The sequence below is a fragment of the Necator americanus genome, chromosome V (genome assembly GCF_031761385.1).
Source record: "Necator americanus strain Aroian chromosome V, whole genome shotgun sequence".
NCBI lineage: Eukaryota > Metazoa > Nematoda > Chromadorea > Rhabditida > Ancylostomatidae > Necator > Necator americanus.
This window is the reverse complement of record NC_087375.1, coordinates 11,869,959-11,886,574: the sequence shown is the minus strand read 5'-3', so window position 1 is coordinate 11,886,574 and position 16,616 is coordinate 11,869,959. Positions and strand designations below refer to the sequence as shown.

Here is a 16,616-nt window from a genome sequence, read left to right as displayed (position 1 = left end):
TCATTTCGAGTATTCCCGCCATGATTTCCTGCAAGAAAAAAACCTATAGTTTTCTTAAGAAACAACAACACATTTCATTACATTCGCCTCGTTATTTGTTCAGACCAGGAGGCGAAATGTGCGTGGTGTTTAGTGACGTGAAAAGGCTGCGGTTGACAGAAAAAGAGCAACTGCTCGCTCGTCTTTAGGATCTTGCTGATTAAAGTCATGGGCTTTGGCGTTGCAGCTTCACAGAAATGTTGATGAAGAGGCATTTCATATCGTAACGTTTGTGTGACTCTGAGATTAGAGGCTACATTTGTGGTAGTGATAAGTGATATAAGGCTAACTCATTTGTCATGATTTCTTGTTGGTGTCGGTCTTCCCTGTTCAGTGGGAAGTGATGTTTATCCATTTCTAAATGTGAAACATGAGGAAATTAGTGAGGAGTACATACGTCACTGTTGCAAGAATAGCTCTCTGGATGACTCCTTAACGTTCCCTTTTCGGTCAAACACCTAACAATTTGCAGCAAAATAAATATATAAATAAAATAAGTGCACTAAAACATATCAAACATGAGTTGTTCTCTTATCGATATTGAACGAAAACCAAATCGAAAGCAAGCGTCATTATCAAACGTCTTATGACGATGTTTGAAGACAGCTCCGCCTTTTTTGTGCCCTTTCATTGTGTCAGTCTATTTACGTTCTAGTTTCCTTGATGCAAGTATATGTCTTTCCATAGGCATCACAAAATTGACAGTGTTGGGACGTATAGAGTACGTGTACTTAACGACATGCACTTTTACCTGCTACACGCGAATAGTTCTTCATTAAGTTAAAATGAGTGAATGAAGTGAAGTAAACCGTTTTTTTTTTGGCGCTGTCTTTTTCTCCCACTTTTCTTCGCTAGAGCAGGACAACAAATATGAAAAGGTCGGAAACTTTTCGCGTTACAGCAGCGGTCTTCTCGTAGTCTAAACGCATGATTTGCGGCTACACATTTACGACATTGTGACCCAATATGGATCACGTTTTCTTGATCATCAAAAACGAAGTGACTCATACTCATTTACCCTAAGAGCAAGTGATGCGATTTTTAGCACATAAAAGAGTTTTCCGTTTTTTTAGGATAATCCTTACAAATAGTACTGAATAAGGTAACGATAAGCACGGACAAAAACTAGAACATCGAAAAGCGTTTTGAAATCAACATTTTCGCTGCACTAAGCTTCTAAATTCTCCAAATACCTAGTTGCCGCATGGATTTTGCGTTACGATTTCTTCTAGGTTTTTACTTCGTTGGAAACTTTAATTTTAAATCTTTAACTTTGAATCCAACATCTTATGTTCTTACTAGACTACATACGTGTTTAGTGAGGAATTTCTTTGTAGGGATCACATAGCAAAACAGAAGATCTTCAGGCGTAAATCAATGCTTTCGCCACAAAATTCAAAATTTTGAGGTTCAAAATTTTGAGTAAATTTCACTTCGCTTCATTTGTGTTTCAATCAAATTTTTGTGTCCTATTAGGTCATTGTAGGAGCATAAAATGGATAAAGTGTCTGGCGTTAATCAATCCGCATGAAATGCGTCACCACGTTCACTTCATCTCAGAATCGCTTAAGATTTACGAATGCGTGCGTAGCCCATACGGTGACTTGCGGGAGCCACCTGACCTATCGAGCAAGTGTTTCTATCCTCCCAGCCAAGTCATTGCTCCAATTTATCGACCCCGGAAAAATGAAAGGTTTGGTTGGCTCTAGAGCTGATTCGAACCTCCGATCGATCATGCGGACTGAGCGGAACCTGTTACCGACTGCCCCCTTAGGAGGATACGATGCAACTATCCGAAAGATATCCAGAAGAACAGAGTAAAAAATCAACAACAAAGAAAACATACAGAAACAGTTCTTTGCTGGGAACCTTATCCGCGTGTGGTCGTCGGTCTGGCATATAAAATACAGCGCTTTGATTAGGAATGAAAAAGGCGAGCCACCATCCAAATGTTGAGGTAACCGCAGTAATTAGGAATGATTTGCACATCTGAGAAGCAATATAAAGATCCATAGATTCTTCATACTTTGATATCAGAACAGCCTAAATTTCAACTATTTAAGAACTTATTGTCACGTCTTTGCCGCTGTGTTCCTCACATTATCGGCCCATTTTCCATCTCTTACAATAGCAAATGACATATTGCGCATGAATTGTTGGTCATCACCAAAAATCATGAATTGGGAAATGTTCTGGAAGCATCAAGATTTCAACAGTATCGAAATTGTGTAAACAATAACAGCTCACCATCTGTTTCGCAATGTTATTCGCTGCATTTACAGTTTCTGACAAATCCGTGGAGATTTTTCTCTCAATGAAATCGGTTCTCCTAATGTGGATGCACATCAAATGTGAATGGGTGCTGCGAAAAATAGGTAATCCAGTTTTCAAAAAAAATACTTTGCCGAACATAGGAAGAAGCAAGCCGTCTACTACACATTTCCTTACCGCTTCAAAACATTCACTACCTCACTACCGTTACGTCTCATTTCCACAGAAAACTGCAGGATTTCACGAATATCCGGAAGATAGTCTTCGAAATATCTCGGATTTTGTCCGTAAATGAAATTTAATAGTAAATAGGTATCGGTATTGTTAGAAAGCCTGAAATATGCAGAAGGTTAAAATTTAGTGATGAGGAAATTTGTGTACTACTTCCATCAATACTTTTGTGGATCCTGCTTGTGAGCGAAAAAAATAGTGAATAAGACGCACCGTAAGGGATTGTCGTACGCGCAGCAGGACCCAGCAAAACTCACTTGGGTTTGATTGATTCCATCCTGGAAGGTTTCAGAACTAAAGCGCTTATATGTACAGGCATATGGACATAGATTAATTCGATTATCATGTCTATTTTATAACATATGAGCATACATCTTACAATAAGTGAAGAGTTACACCTATATATTCACAAAAATATATGGTCAATACTTTTTCTGAGCAGAACCACGAATTTTTATCGATGTTTTTCTGGCATACGTTCTTGGCGTCGTCGCCTTCTTCAGACCCTGGAAAATCAAAGACACGTGCAATCTACCTACCGCCCCCGCATCCGCATCAACGCCCCCTCCCCTTTGCCCTTCCTTCTTCCAAATGTTCTGTCATCTCACAGATTACTCAAGGACAACTTCAAAGAAGCAAAAGTAGTGTACGATTCAAGAAGATCCACGACAATCCACAAATGTCAAGATTCAAAGAAGACCGAATTTTGAACTATAATGTCAGCTTACATCGTTTTCTAGTTAGGATAAACCCTTTACAGTTACTGATAGAGAGATTCTTACATGATGACCGAAACCGATATTTAAAATGTTATCGTAGATAATGAATCCATATGCGTGAAAGTACTACGGACAGCATGACTGTGGATTTTGGAGGTTCCGCTGGGATTGGGAAGCTAGCGGTTTGAGTCGAAATGCGACTCTTGGAAACTGCAGCAATGAGTGGTACCAGCAGGCATGCTCTCCTGATCCTAACCGACAAGTCCAGTGCACCGCTTCGCAGCCACTTATGCAACTGTACCGAGCTTCATTTCGTTTTGATCCAACATTATCCATTTTCATTAAAGACAATTCAGTTATCGTCTCTTCAAAAGCGTATGAGTAGTGAAAAAATAAGCCTACCTCTGCTAAGACATAAGTCTGTTCCAGTCGGGGAAAAATAAGACTGAATTGTTGCAAATATTTGATGACATGGTCTCTCACTCCCTTCTTGAACGGCAAATAGTGTGTTCTTTTCAAAGTTCTTGCTATTCCATATCCAGTTATTAAATGAAATAACTGAAAAAAGCAACATAATCTCATATGCTCGCGAAGAAGAAAAACTAAGAATTAAGGAACAATTTTCACCTAAAAAGGGAAAAGTACTGTCATCTCCTCTCCTAATTAACAATTAATCAAAAAGAACCTCAGTTCCTGAATATATTTCATCATCTCATATGCGCTGGTCGCTTACTATAAACAAAACCAGAAGTTTCTTTCCTTCAGAAAACAAATACCACTAGCACTACGCATATTTCGCTAACTTCCATCCGCAATAAATACATTGATTTTTCCGCGACATCCTTTCACTATCCTGTACACAGCTGTCGCAGGACAAACTACCTACGTTGTTATTCATGGTAGCAATCCAGTGATGAGCTTTTTCATTAAGAAAAAATTGTATGACATAGGGATGGGATCACTTCTTGAATAGATTCGCTTTTTCATGAAAGCAATGGTGAAACATGAAAATTTCTGGCACAGCTGTCCTTTCTCTATTCCATTAAAATAGCAACAATAAGCCATTATAAATATAAATATGATGGGTGTATAAGTATAATGAGTAAACGATAACGAACACACACTCACACATTAATGAGTAACTTATGTTTATTAGGGATCTACTAGAAGAGGGTCCTAGAGCTGACAGGTATCAGAATCGTTATGTGCACACTTAAAGCATTCGAGGAATAGGTGTTCGGGCTATATAATAATTGGCACAAGGTTCAAAGTCAACATCGGCAAAAACTGTGAGTCGATTATTGTGTAGCCTAAAAAGACCCGACATGATCACTCGCATCATTTGCAGATATCAGGTGCCCTCTTTATGCACTTCTCGCTCGACTTTAACAAATCAATTGGCTGCAGCTGTGACAACCATTACAAATTAATTTGTAGGGGTTGGACGACATGGTTCGACCGTTACACGAATGATGGGCATAGTGTCCCTTGTCACAACATAGCGCCTTGAGGACGACTTAAAGGCATCACCCCACGAATTTGGGGTGGTGCTGGCTTCAGGTGGGTTATTACTATACGGATATATAGATTATGGAGAGAATGCTGATTCCATTTCTTCCTAGTTGCCGTAAAAACGGCCCAGAAGATACGGCTTTCAGCGTTCCGGCGCGCTATTTTCTACAACGAGTTCAATTGGAGCGCGTCAGCCTTGTACACGCGCCGCATCTTCCGGGTCGTTTTTTACGGCAATTAGGAATCACCCTCCTCTCCTTAATCTTTGATCCCGTATACGAATACTTCACCTGAAATCCACACCATCTCAGATTTCTTGGGCGATGCCTTTAAGCCGCCTCTCATCGACATCATTCCCCCTAACTTCAGCGCTAAATCAATGCCCCTAAACGTTTCATCAAATTCAGACAACATTTGATAGATCTTTGATGTTATGCTAACCAGTCGATGATGCAGACCGAAAAAAACTGGTGTAACTGACGCCTATAGGCTTCTCACTCTCATGTTGTCCCATTACTTCTACATTACGTCCCCAAAATCAGTGTTGCTAACTGTTCGAGTAAGTTCTTCTGCTCTTTCTTTTTTCGGGGAACGGTGGAGAAGTTGCTGCGTAAGCAAGTGAACTCGTATGCATCAAACGGTGTTGGTGCACGGCTCTCATATCCGATCAACCAAATCGAAGGTCTACTTCAATTGCACAAAAGTGAGGCATACACCTCGAGATATGTACCTCAGTGAACTTTGAAACTGTGTGTGCGCCTTCAGCCGAATCTTTCTAAATACTTTTTGAATTTCTATTCTTTTTTTGCTTGACCATCCTTCATCTGACGATCTTTGAATCCTGTTTTCTTTCACCCAACGGTCCACCAGAAAAAGCCGACTTTTTCTTCTCAAACTGATTAGACTGATTACGATACGGTTTTGCTTTACCTGATACGGTCTTGCTTCATTTTTTACCTCATAGAAGCCTCGCATTCCAATAAGTGCTGTGTGAAAGGCTTTGACAGAATCTTGATGCAGACTATTTGTAGATTATCAAACCTTTCGGATTTGATCTCATTGGGCGCCATGCAATCCTTCATCACCAAGATCAAAATTTGGAGGTGTTCCGGGATGACGCAAAACACTTGGATCAACACAGGATTCTCTTCGTCGAGAAGGTTACTCTTTCTGAAGGCGTCGTGCTAGGCTCATCTTTCTCGTTGCGGGTGAGTGCAGTCTTACACAGTTCTAGCATCTCCTTAGTGTTTTACTGCAAGTCTTCTGCCGCGGTACAGTAACCACATCCACTTATGCTGGTCACTGAGTTCTTAGTATTGGCCGTTCTGTACCTTATGGTATGCGCTTCGAGAAAGGATTTACCATCAAACTTTCAAAAACTATATTGTGTTTTCGATATAAACAAATTTTAAAGGTTGTAGTGCAAATTCAAAGTTAGCTACGCAAAACATACTTGATTTCCAAATCGACCCCAGTTCAAGTGGAATCCAACAAATTTCTTTGAGTCAGTACCCGTGTCTACAGGGCTCCATTCACGCGTCCCATCGGAGCCTTTTTGAAGAGTAAATAATGGTGATTGCAGTGAGCATGGTGCACCCTCGTTGCCGTAATGGTGATCCTATTGTAAGAATTTCGCCAAATATTGGTTGATTGCTACAATATACGCAAAATGTACCTGATTTCCAAATCGACCCCAGTTCAAATGAAATCCAACGAACTTCCTTGAGCCAGTACTTGTGTCTATAAAGTACCATTCACCAATGTACAGCAGAAATATGCAGTAAGAAAGTGCTATGCAACCAAAGCCCCATTTGCACCACAAGTTCATATCCTTCAACAGTCTTTTTCCTTTGAAAAAAAAAGGATGAGAAATTGCTGCGAACCATTTTAGATGCAAGCCTATTGAAGTACAAAATAACGCCAGAAAACTATGATAATGAAAAATTATTGCATCGGAGAGTTAGGCTACAGAGAGCCCCAAAAGTGGTTTCAAAAATGAAAACGGTTAAGCCACTGTATGAATACAGTGAATTCTGTAGTGTGGTATTGAGCCAATTTTCACCAGCACGACGTTTCGATTCATAAATCGCGTTAAAGCAAGAAAAAAAGCTCAAACGTGCACATATTGGGGATTTCGAATGAGAAAAATTAAAACATTGAAATGAGCCAGATAATAATTTGCTAGATAAACACCATTTGCATATAATAAATTTTAATATGCTCTGCAGTTAGTAGTATACACCATATTATTTACAAATGGATCACTGATTAGGTTGGTAGGGATTTTTCCATTTTTCTTTTTTCCATTGTCATTTTTCTTCTTTTTCTAAAATGGAGACAAAGGGCTACTGTTGAGCACCGTTATGGCTAATACGGAATAAAATGCACATTGTGTACAAATGTTTGTATCATATATAGCAAATTATCTGCGTAAAGTAAGTGAATTTTTGAATGTGTCAACAGAGGAAAACGGGAAAGAAGCTTCTAGAAGGCTGCATCATCAGAGAGCGTTCGAATTAGTTTCGCACACAGTATTGACCCTGTCACCAGGTTTTCTTCTCGTTATCGGTGTCTATTTAGTTTACAGTATGAACAATAACCTATGATTTTATGGGAGATGTGATGAAGGAGGAATACGCATCATGGCCTAACTCACACAATATGACGTCTCGTGAGTCAACAAATGAACCAGGCTACTTTCGAGTCTTTTGACTCCACGTACTTTCGAGTTGAAATCCCTCCTTTGTAACGATTATTACGTCTATTTTAATTCAATGGTCGTTTATGTTCGTGACAATAGAGGAGGACTTACGACGTGTAATTTCTACTGCCCCACACAGACATAAAGATTTACAAATTTAATAAGTAGATAAAAACAAATAAATACGGCAAATACTAAACCGTTTCCATGATGATCACAAGTAGCAAGATTGCTGAAATTTTTAAAAATTCAGCGCTCAGCCGAGTTATTGCCGAAGAGCAAATTATGGCTGGGGACACCCAAGGATGCTAGAGTTGCAAGTGTTTTCTTTCCTGATAGCTTATCACAACTCTAACTTCTAACGTCAAGAATCATCACCTCGAATGCATCTGAATCGATGATTCATAGTTTATTGTTTTTTTTTATCGACTACACCATCCATACCACGCCAGAAGCTAACTCGAAGTTCCGGATAACGTCGTTGAAGAGACTGCCAGAAATGACACGAAATTGAGAAAAAAAACTGAAAAAATCTCCCATGTATAGCGCCACTTACTCTGTGTTGTGGAGTGCGTGCTAGCAACTGTCGAACATCCGGTGGAACACTACGTAAGACTATTTTCAGTCTATATGGCTTCCGTTTCCCTTCCTTGAACGATTATCGAAACACTGACCCGCGGTAGTCTGGCACTTTGCCTCTTAAGACAGCGAAAAATCCGGAACTTCGATCCAATAAGAGTTCCATCTAAAAATCTAGTAGGCACAATATTAAAAAATAGTCCCTCTAGCAAATAGATCGAGTCAACGCTTCACAGCATAGATTAATTGAATGAGAAGTAATGTGTGCGTCCAATCCTTTTATTTCTTGATTAAACTTTAAAAGAAACCTTTTATGGATAAAAAAAAAACTCCATCGGAGAAGTTATGGTAGATATCGCAAGATTTTTTCAAATGCTCTCAGGAAGGGTCACGCCAACGCTCCATATTTCTCCCATGGACGCAAATAGGTCCGCTGTTTCAGCTTTTTTTATTTTAATAAACCTATTCCAATACGAAGAACAAATATTGATCAATAATTAAAAAATTCACGTGCAGTCGCTATGAAAACATGAAAGTAAAATAAAAAGGGACTAATTCTTCCATATATAGGACGGTCAATGTTTACCTATAAACATTTATGTTGTCAACGCCTGCATGATATAACTAATCGCCTTGTATGCTCACTGACATGGTCCTCTTGTTGTCATGCACTGTTATCTATTGTATGCATATTTCCCTGCATGTGTGTTTCGTGCGAAGAACCTTCCTTTGTGAATGAAACACCCTGGAATATTGCCGTCCCGTCGGGAATATCGCTTTTAAATGGTGCAGCATTTGACTGTAACACCGATTCGAACGCATTATAAAAGCGAATGGCATTTAAAGGCATCACTCCACGAATCTGAAGTGGTACGGGATTCGGGTGGAGTATTCGTATACGGGATATAGATATAGATTATTCCATATAGATTATGGAGAGAGGGGTGATCCCGTCAATTTCTTCCTAATTGCCGTAAAAACGGCCTGGAAGATACGGTTTTACGGCGCGCTATTTTCTACAACGAGTTCCATTGGAGCGCGTCAGCCTTGTGTTCGCGCCGCATCGTCCGGGCCGTTTTTTTGCGGCAATTAGGAAGAAATGGACGGAATCACCCCCCTCTCCTCAATCTATGATACCCGTGTACGAGTACTCCACCTGAAATCCGTACCATCTCAGATTCGTGGGGTGATGCCTTTAAAGCATTTCAAGACCACTTACTGGAAATTTGTGACTAAGACTTTAAGTTATTACCAAAATGGCAGTTTCAGTTGATTTTTATTAGGAGTCTGCAATGCAATCCTTCTCTAAAAAAATGGTTTCATTGCGCGAAAAACGAGAAAAGTAATTAGATTAATTTGTTGCCTGCTTGGAGATCGTAAGTTTCTAATTAAAATAATCTTCCATGGTTACGTCCAGTAATTCTTGATAGAAAACTTCTTAAATACAACAGCATTTGAGAAACAATGGTATTTCTCTGAGAATATATTTATATGTATGTATACTCAAAGATACATTCTTAGCAGCCCGTGGCAAAATTCTCCGTACCTACAGAGAAGTGATCTCTTTGGACCAAGAAATGTGATGCAGATGTTTGAGCTTCGACCCTATCCCAAGGATCGAGCGGTTCCCGTTTGGAACGAGATTAGGTTGCATGGTATGAAGACCCTAATTCGATCAAGAATCTTTACAAGTTCTTGCTAGCAACTAGTAAAAATCACTAATGTATCTGCTTACATCCCTTTCGCTGGCATTTTAGAATATTGAAAATCAGGGAGGTACATGTATCAGAAAGATTTAACCAGAAAATGTTTGCATTCTTTTCTAAAACACTCTCTGTTATTTCCATTGGTATTTCAGCTTCTCTCCTCAATTTTTGATTTTTTTTCAGTTTTGAACTACAAGAATGAGGTGCGTATTGGTTCTGCTCCTAACTCTGACAATAACCGGTGAGGAGTTTACCTTACTAATATCCTGTTAAAATTTTCTTCTTAGGAAAACGCAATTACTCTATTTTTTCTTTTACGCGTTTATCATGGAGCATAGTACACTCAGTTGAGCTGCGCAACCACCCACATCCGTGAAATAAAGTTGAGCCGCGCAAGAGGTGTTGGACAAATCCTGTGCATCCTCTTTCAATTTTTTACTTTTTTGGATAACTACTGAAACTCTCTTAAACTTTGAGAATTTTTCTGACTTTAAATTCCGTAAGTAGTGGAGCCATTGAAGGACTCTCAAAATCCGGTATGTCGGCGGAAAATCGCACATCATTTTCAAGGACATTTTTCTAATCACCATAATTTCGAGCACATCTGTTGTGGCTTTATTCAATAATGATACAGTGAAACAGTGGTGTTAGTTTGAAATCTGCAGAACCCTTTATGGCTGTGGGTGCGTCCACCATTGCGTTGAAGATAAATGATAATTTCCTTTTATTCAGGTGTGCTGTCCCAGCGGCGACGACTGCGGGTGAATCATCACCACCACCACTATCTTCACCACGGTGCAGGACGCTTCAGACCACGATCATATCCACCAAGACCCAATCCACCGCCACCACCTGGAGTAGGAACCGCAGGAACACTACTCGGAATAGCTGCGATTACTTCTGGTACAGCAGTTTTGATTTTACATGGTTTTTTTTCTTTCAAGCCGATTTCAACTGTTGGGACATATCTGCTGCATCCTGCCAATTAATAATATTAAAATTTTGTGGCAACGCAGAGAAGAGTTCGGAATTTTGGTCGTAATTTTCCGTATTTGAAGTATGAGCAGAACACTGAGATCATTTTAGCCTTGACTCGACCATACTATCCGCCTGTTGTTTATAATCCGGCATATCCGTACTATCCATACCAACCTTATCGACCTTGGATTGCTTACAAAAGGAATACAGAGGTGCAGTTTGTCAACAGCTCATTTCATTTTTCAATTTCAAACGACACCTAAAGCAGCTACACGAATAGATGCCAACTATTTAAAAGAAAAGACTTTAAACATCTTAACATGTTGTTAGCAAAAGTTGCTCAAAGTGCATATATAATATGAGCATAAGTGTGATGTTTTGACAGATTGCCCTTCTGTCTGGAAATGAGCCCAGTTTTTCTCAATTTTTTTTATCTGCTAGATAAGTATTTGAACCTACTTAAGGAGAAACATATTTTCACTCATTGATTTTTCGGAGATCCTTTTTTGTTCTCATTCTCCAGAGCTGTCCCTTGAAAGCTCTCAACTGTTTCTGGGATACCTCCATCTAGCTTTTCTTCCAGAAAAATGGTGAAACTGTCAATTTTCTACCGATTCCTCTAATTTTTGTTCACATTGTTGAACTGATAAAGAAAAACGCTTGCATTTTGAAAAAAAAAGAAAAAAGCGGGAACAAGTAAATTCACTTGATTTCTAATGTGATGCCTGACAGTAGGTGTTCACTAGGAACAACAATGAAGTAAAAATAAAATAAATAAATAACAACAATGCGTCGGGTATTGAAAAAAGGATCTAGAACAAGACATCGACTGACGTGAGTATTTATGAACGCTTCGTGCTTCCTTGTACGTACCTAAAACACCTAAAACATCAACAAAACACAAACAACTTAAACTGTACCTTAACATTGTCTTTGACTGGGAATTCATTTCAGTTGAGATCTAAAAATGCGAGATTACAATAGCATGCCGATGCAGGTGTAGTGCAGTAGATAAGACGTTGTGGCTGCACGATCGATCGAAGGTTCGAATCCGCCGTGGTGCCAAACAAACCTTTGATCCTTCTGAGTTCGATAGACCTCAAGCCTTTCTTCATGAACTTCAAGCGAATTCCAAATTGAAGTCGAATTCGTAGGCGATTGATCAACGGGGTGCGCTTTATCCTTCATCCGTTTAAGGAGCCGACTCGATCGCATCTCAATTCTGGAAGCTCGCCGAAGACTAGGATCTTATCGTCTCTTACAAACCCATCAAATGCTTACTACCGTGATCAACCCAATAATTCTCGAATTTCGAGGATTGACAAGACTCCATTGTAGTTGTCGATTTTTTTCTGTTCATCTATTTTGTTCATTTTTGTAATAAGATTCTAGCGCATATTATTTGTAACATAAATAAACAATGAACAGAGAACCAGTACTATGAACTCTCGAAAAAATGAGACCAATTTTATTTACTGTATTACATTGTAGGAAGAAAATTCAAAGCGAATAAGTGAAGTTTCTTCATTGGAAATTCAATGGAACTTCATTCATTTTCATGGAATCCATGGAGTTCATTTGATTTGCAAAGTTTACGTGCAGGATTTGTTGACAAAAACACCTTCCAGAATGAAAATTCAGGGTCATTGCAGTAAATCACAGTCACCGACTCAAATAACGGAACGAAAAAAGAACAATAAAGCAAATCCATCGCTTCCCTCCAGCTCCTGTTTGCCAGAAAACTCTTTTACAGAAGAAACAAAGCATGAAGATTCCACAGGAATAATTTTAAAAAAGGCAACATGGTGTTCCCAATTTTGTGCCTAATCATTTATCTTCATGGAGAAAAGAGCAACGTTGCCATCACTGATAAAAATGATCTTTTTCTACTTCCGTAATCCATTACACCTTATCATTTTCTTTTTTGTATCTATCTTTTTCTTCTAAATTATGAATTTCTGACCTGTTGATTGAATGGAAGTGATCCGACATTAATAAACCGCAAAAAAAACCAGCTAAATCGCATTTGGATGAACACGTCATTTTCAAATAGGTAGCAATGCGTATTTTGCCGTTGTGTGGCATGGCATTCCACTCCCCTTTGAATCTACTTAATTATGTTGGGAAAACAAATGGAGGAAAAATAAATTCACTAGAAAAAACTATGCTAAAATATTAGGGTTGAATTGTACACAAGGGTCTAAAAAAGCGAATGTGCTTTTGTAAGATAAACTTTGGAAAAGGTAACAATCAAACGATCATGTGCGACGCGTGATCAATGCTGAAAAACGCGTTACTTGTCTTGGAAATGTAAGAGATAAGCGACGGCTGTTTTTTTGCGTACGGCACACATCTGCACCTCACGTTCCATCTTTGCAATACAAAACTGTATTATTTGTCCCATTGGTGGACCCTGAAACAGTTTAAGACCCATATAGACTTTCTGATTTTTTGCGCGAGCTTTAGCGAAGAATATGTTGGCGAAACTTCTCGACCGCTATTTACTCGCGTCAAAGAGAACATGAATGAAAAGGATAGGTGACGGGGAATGGACACTCAAAGAAGAAAAAAGCATAACGGAGCCAATTTTGAAGTCCAGGTTCAAATCGTAGCACATGAATCTAAAACGCTGGTATGAAAAATGCAGGGGGTATTTTGGATCTACGCCAAAACCTAATATATTAAATTCGCGAGGGTGAATTCCTATCGATAGCTAGGGAACTTGTGTGATATCTTCGATGGCTCTCCTGACCGAAATCAGACATTCGAATCATTCGCTCTCGTTATCGACGACCAGTCAGCGGTCATTACTAAACTGCCCCAACCCAGGATAAGCATTTAGTGTAGTCGCTACGTCAGCGGTTGAAAAAGCAATGACAGAGTTCATCTCTTTAGTTATGGAGAGATGTGGTCGCTTAGAATGTGAATGGAATCGCCCATTTCAGGGTCTGAACAAGGCTATTTGCCAAAAAATTAGCCAATTACCCCCGCAAAGCCTCGGCTAGTATGATTACCTTTAAATTTCTATAAAAATACTTCAATTTTTCGAACGCGTTAACGTCATTTTTTGCGTGTACTTCTCAACCAACCAAGAATTTGTCTTTTGAGAATTTCTGTTGCGTGCACATAAGATGCAGAACTGAATCTTCTCCAGATGCTTGGGGCAACTATGTCCAGCCACACTCTAAAGTTTCCTACCTGAACGCGACAACATTCCGTGCTTCTGGCATCATCAGCATTTTTGAGCGGGAACCAAATATGAAATGAAGTATGATCAGAGTGGTCCCTTTGAAAATGATCAAAGCTTCATCATAAGAATTTGCTCAGAGTAGAAGAAACACGAAGTGTGCTATAACATGCTGTACAAGTAGTATAGGTTTGAATACAGAAAGTGTAATCATTTGTTCTCGACTTTTCAGTCTTGAAAAAAAAATTTCAAAACTGATAACGTTGCGTAATGCGTACGGGAGGAGCTGCTCAGAGAGAAAAATATTATGTGAATAGTAAAGAACTTTTGCAGCAGTGTCAACCAACGCCTTCGCTGAGCGGCAGAGCTCTGGAAGAAGTGGTGAGCCGAATATCTGAACAAGAATATTCACGTGTTCCTTTTTCAAGTCGCTCTCCACAGCTATATATTCAACATAGAGGCGTGATAAAATTTCCGTTATTCGGAAACCTTCATGTCAGCTTACTCACTTCAGGAGGTTTTTTTTTACGAACAATTTCTTCTTTCTGTTTATATGCAACTTTTTGCCTTTTCGAGCTCCATTTAACCCATTGACGACCGCGTGTCTCGCAGGTGGGCAACAGTGATAAAATTATTCGCTACCAAATATTTTTAAATTTTTCAAAGTTTTCAAGTATTTATCAGATATATTGCATTCTAACAAAGCTACATGTATAATGGTCCGAGAATTATTCATTTCTAACGGTAAAGTGAACAAAAGCAAAAATCCCAAAAAACAAAATGGCACAGAAATGCAGAGAGCGTAGCAGTTGCTCAAAACGGCTTCTGGACATTATCCTCCCAGCGAATGAATGACCTCATAATCCAGGACGCATACTCCAATAATCGCGTAGGCTAGGCATTTTCACAAGTCCAATCTGAATGCGGAGTGCTATGAACTTCTTCAATTCTTTTTTTATTAGTTTCTGTCAATGGGGCATCTCTAGCTTTTCCGCATCGATTTGTTTCTGTCTCTATTAGATTCATGAGAACGGCATCCAAAAACAATTCAAAGAAATCACATCAATACTGTATTATCTGGCCCATGGTGATCCGAAATTGTCAGCTTCAGCATCGCTTGTCCATCCCTCGCTATCATCATCACTGCTAATTGTACCTATTGAACCAGAACCGGAATCAGAATCTTTTTTTTTTTTTTTTTTTTTTTTTCAATTATTAAAAATTATTTTTTTTTAAAAAAAAAAAAAAAGGGCCTCCTCGTGCCCGGGGCATATTGAAAAAGCGCACGGTCCCACATGCCAGACACGAGCGCGCTGTCGTCAATGGGTTAATTCCATGTTCTCTGATTTAGCCGTTGTTAGAAGAGATCACTGTTGCCTCGCAAAACTAAGCGATTTGTAAGAGAAATTGTCGACCAATCCGATTGCTAATTTTTACCACGCAAGTGATTTCGTGGGCAGTGTAGCGCAGGTGTGAACGATATATTAACAACAACAATATAATAATTCAACAATATATTATTGTCTTGTCGAACCCTGTACCCAAAGTGTTCAGTAGAAGAGTGGTTGAGGAGGTGTATCGCAGTCGGGCATCGATGGTAGTAGACCGTTAAGGTCCTCACACACAAAGTGTTCACACCTTAATCGACCAACAGTGAAAATTTTACATTTGCTTCTACGCTATCAAATACTTCCTCGAAGTGTTGAAGCGGCGAGCAGACGGCATTCTCCGCAAACCTCTATGAATTCCCCTCGGCATGGATGTGGTCCAAGCGACTGAAGCTCTGATGGATTCCAGCTCGTTCTTGAGGCTGAAATTCACCGAGCACACTTGATACAAAGTAAGTGCGAGTCCCCTCTTCATTCAACAAAGCAGTTGACGATACACTATATTAAAGGCATCACTCCACGAATCTGAGGTGGATTCCAGGTGGGGTATTTGTATACGGCATAGTAGATTATGGAGAGGAGTGTGATTACGTCCATTTCTTCCTAATTGCCGTAAAAAACGGCCCGGAAGATGCGGCGCCGCACAGCGCTGGCGCGCTCCAATAGAACTCCTTGCTGAAAATAGTGCGCCAGAAAGCCCGAAGCCGTAACTTCCAGGCCGTTCTTACGGCAGTTAAGAAGAAATTCACGGAATCACCTCTCTCCATAATCAACGATTCCGTATACGAATATTCCACCTGAAATCCGGACCACCTCAAATTCGTGTGGTGATGCCTTTAAATGCCATTCGCTTTTATAATGCGTTCAAATCGGTGTTACAGTCAAATGCTCCACCATTTAAAAGCGATATTCCCAGCGGGACGGCAATATTCCAGGGTATTTAATTCACAAAGGAAGGTTTTTCGCACGAAACACACATGCATTGCAGGGAAATATGCATACAATAGATGACAGTGCATGACCACAAGAGGACCATGTCAGTGAGCATATAACGCGATTAGTTATATCATACAGGCGGCAGTGACCTTTTGACAAGCTCGCCTCCCAATAGTTCGGATATCTGATATGGAAGAACCTGTGTCCGGGCTTTTCACATCTATGCGACAATCTATATGGTACAATATGGTAGAATTCTTAGCAGCACTTTACTCTTAGCTAAGCTTCGGATTTTTCACGAAGTCAGAAAAGTTGAACCCACATATCTAGCTTTGAAAATATTGCCGAAGGAGGAACCTCCATTAAACA

The 16,616-nt window shown here is 39.6% G+C and overlaps 3 protein-coding genes across 7 annotated transcripts; 1 reads left to right on the top strand and 2 right to left on the bottom strand.

Annotated features, from left to right (window-relative positions):
* On the bottom strand, nucleotides 1-8,218 carry RB195_013594 (uncharacterized protein; the record flags this gene model as incomplete). Of its 4 annotated transcripts, none has more annotated exons than XM_064203490.1 (11): nucleotides 1-28; nucleotides 1,886-2,082; nucleotides 2,139-2,231; nucleotides 2,287-2,401; nucleotides 2,488-2,643; nucleotides 2,755-2,819; nucleotides 3,663-3,818; nucleotides 6,226-6,390; nucleotides 6,448-6,512; nucleotides 7,674-7,705; nucleotides 8,148-8,218. In XM_064203490.1, the coding sequence occupies 11 exons, from the start codon at nucleotides 8,216-8,218 to the stop codon at nucleotides 1-3; spliced, it is 1,143 nt and encodes a 380-aa protein (XP_064059369.1). The 4 variants fall into 4 exon arrangements, with proteins under 4 accessions (XP_064059369.1, XP_064059371.1, XP_064059370.1 ...); XM_064203489.1 differs by lacking the exon at nucleotides 1-28 and adding an exon at nucleotides 387-396; XM_064203491.1 differs by lacking the exons at nucleotides 7,674-7,705; nucleotides 8,148-8,218 and adding an exon at nucleotides 7,852-7,879.
* A 1,422-nt stretch (nucleotides 8,219-9,640) lies between these two features.
* On the top strand, nucleotides 9,641-12,074 carry RB195_013592 (uncharacterized protein; the record flags this gene model as incomplete). 2 transcript variants are annotated; one of them, XM_013453812.2, is made up of 4 exons in its annotated part: nucleotides 9,641-9,707; nucleotides 10,491-10,661; nucleotides 10,845-10,948; nucleotides 11,934-12,074. In XM_013453812.2, 4 exons carry the CDS (start codon nucleotides 9,641-9,643, stop codon nucleotides 12,072-12,074), a joined length of 483 nt encoding a protein of 160 aa, XP_013309266.2. The 2 variants fall into 2 exon arrangements, with proteins under 2 accessions (XP_013309266.2, XP_064059367.1); XM_064203486.1 differs by lacking the exon at nucleotides 9,641-9,707 and adding an exon at nucleotides 9,957-9,999.
* On the bottom strand, nucleotides 10,546-11,951 carry RB195_013593 (uncharacterized protein; the record flags this gene model as incomplete). The annotated part of the gene is made up of 2 exons (XM_064203487.1): nucleotides 10,546-10,729; nucleotides 11,809-11,951. 2 exons carry the CDS (start codon nucleotides 11,949-11,951, stop codon nucleotides 10,546-10,548), a joined length of 327 nt encoding a protein of 108 aa, XP_064059368.1.
* Nucleotides 12,075-16,616: the final 4,542 nt, after the last annotated feature.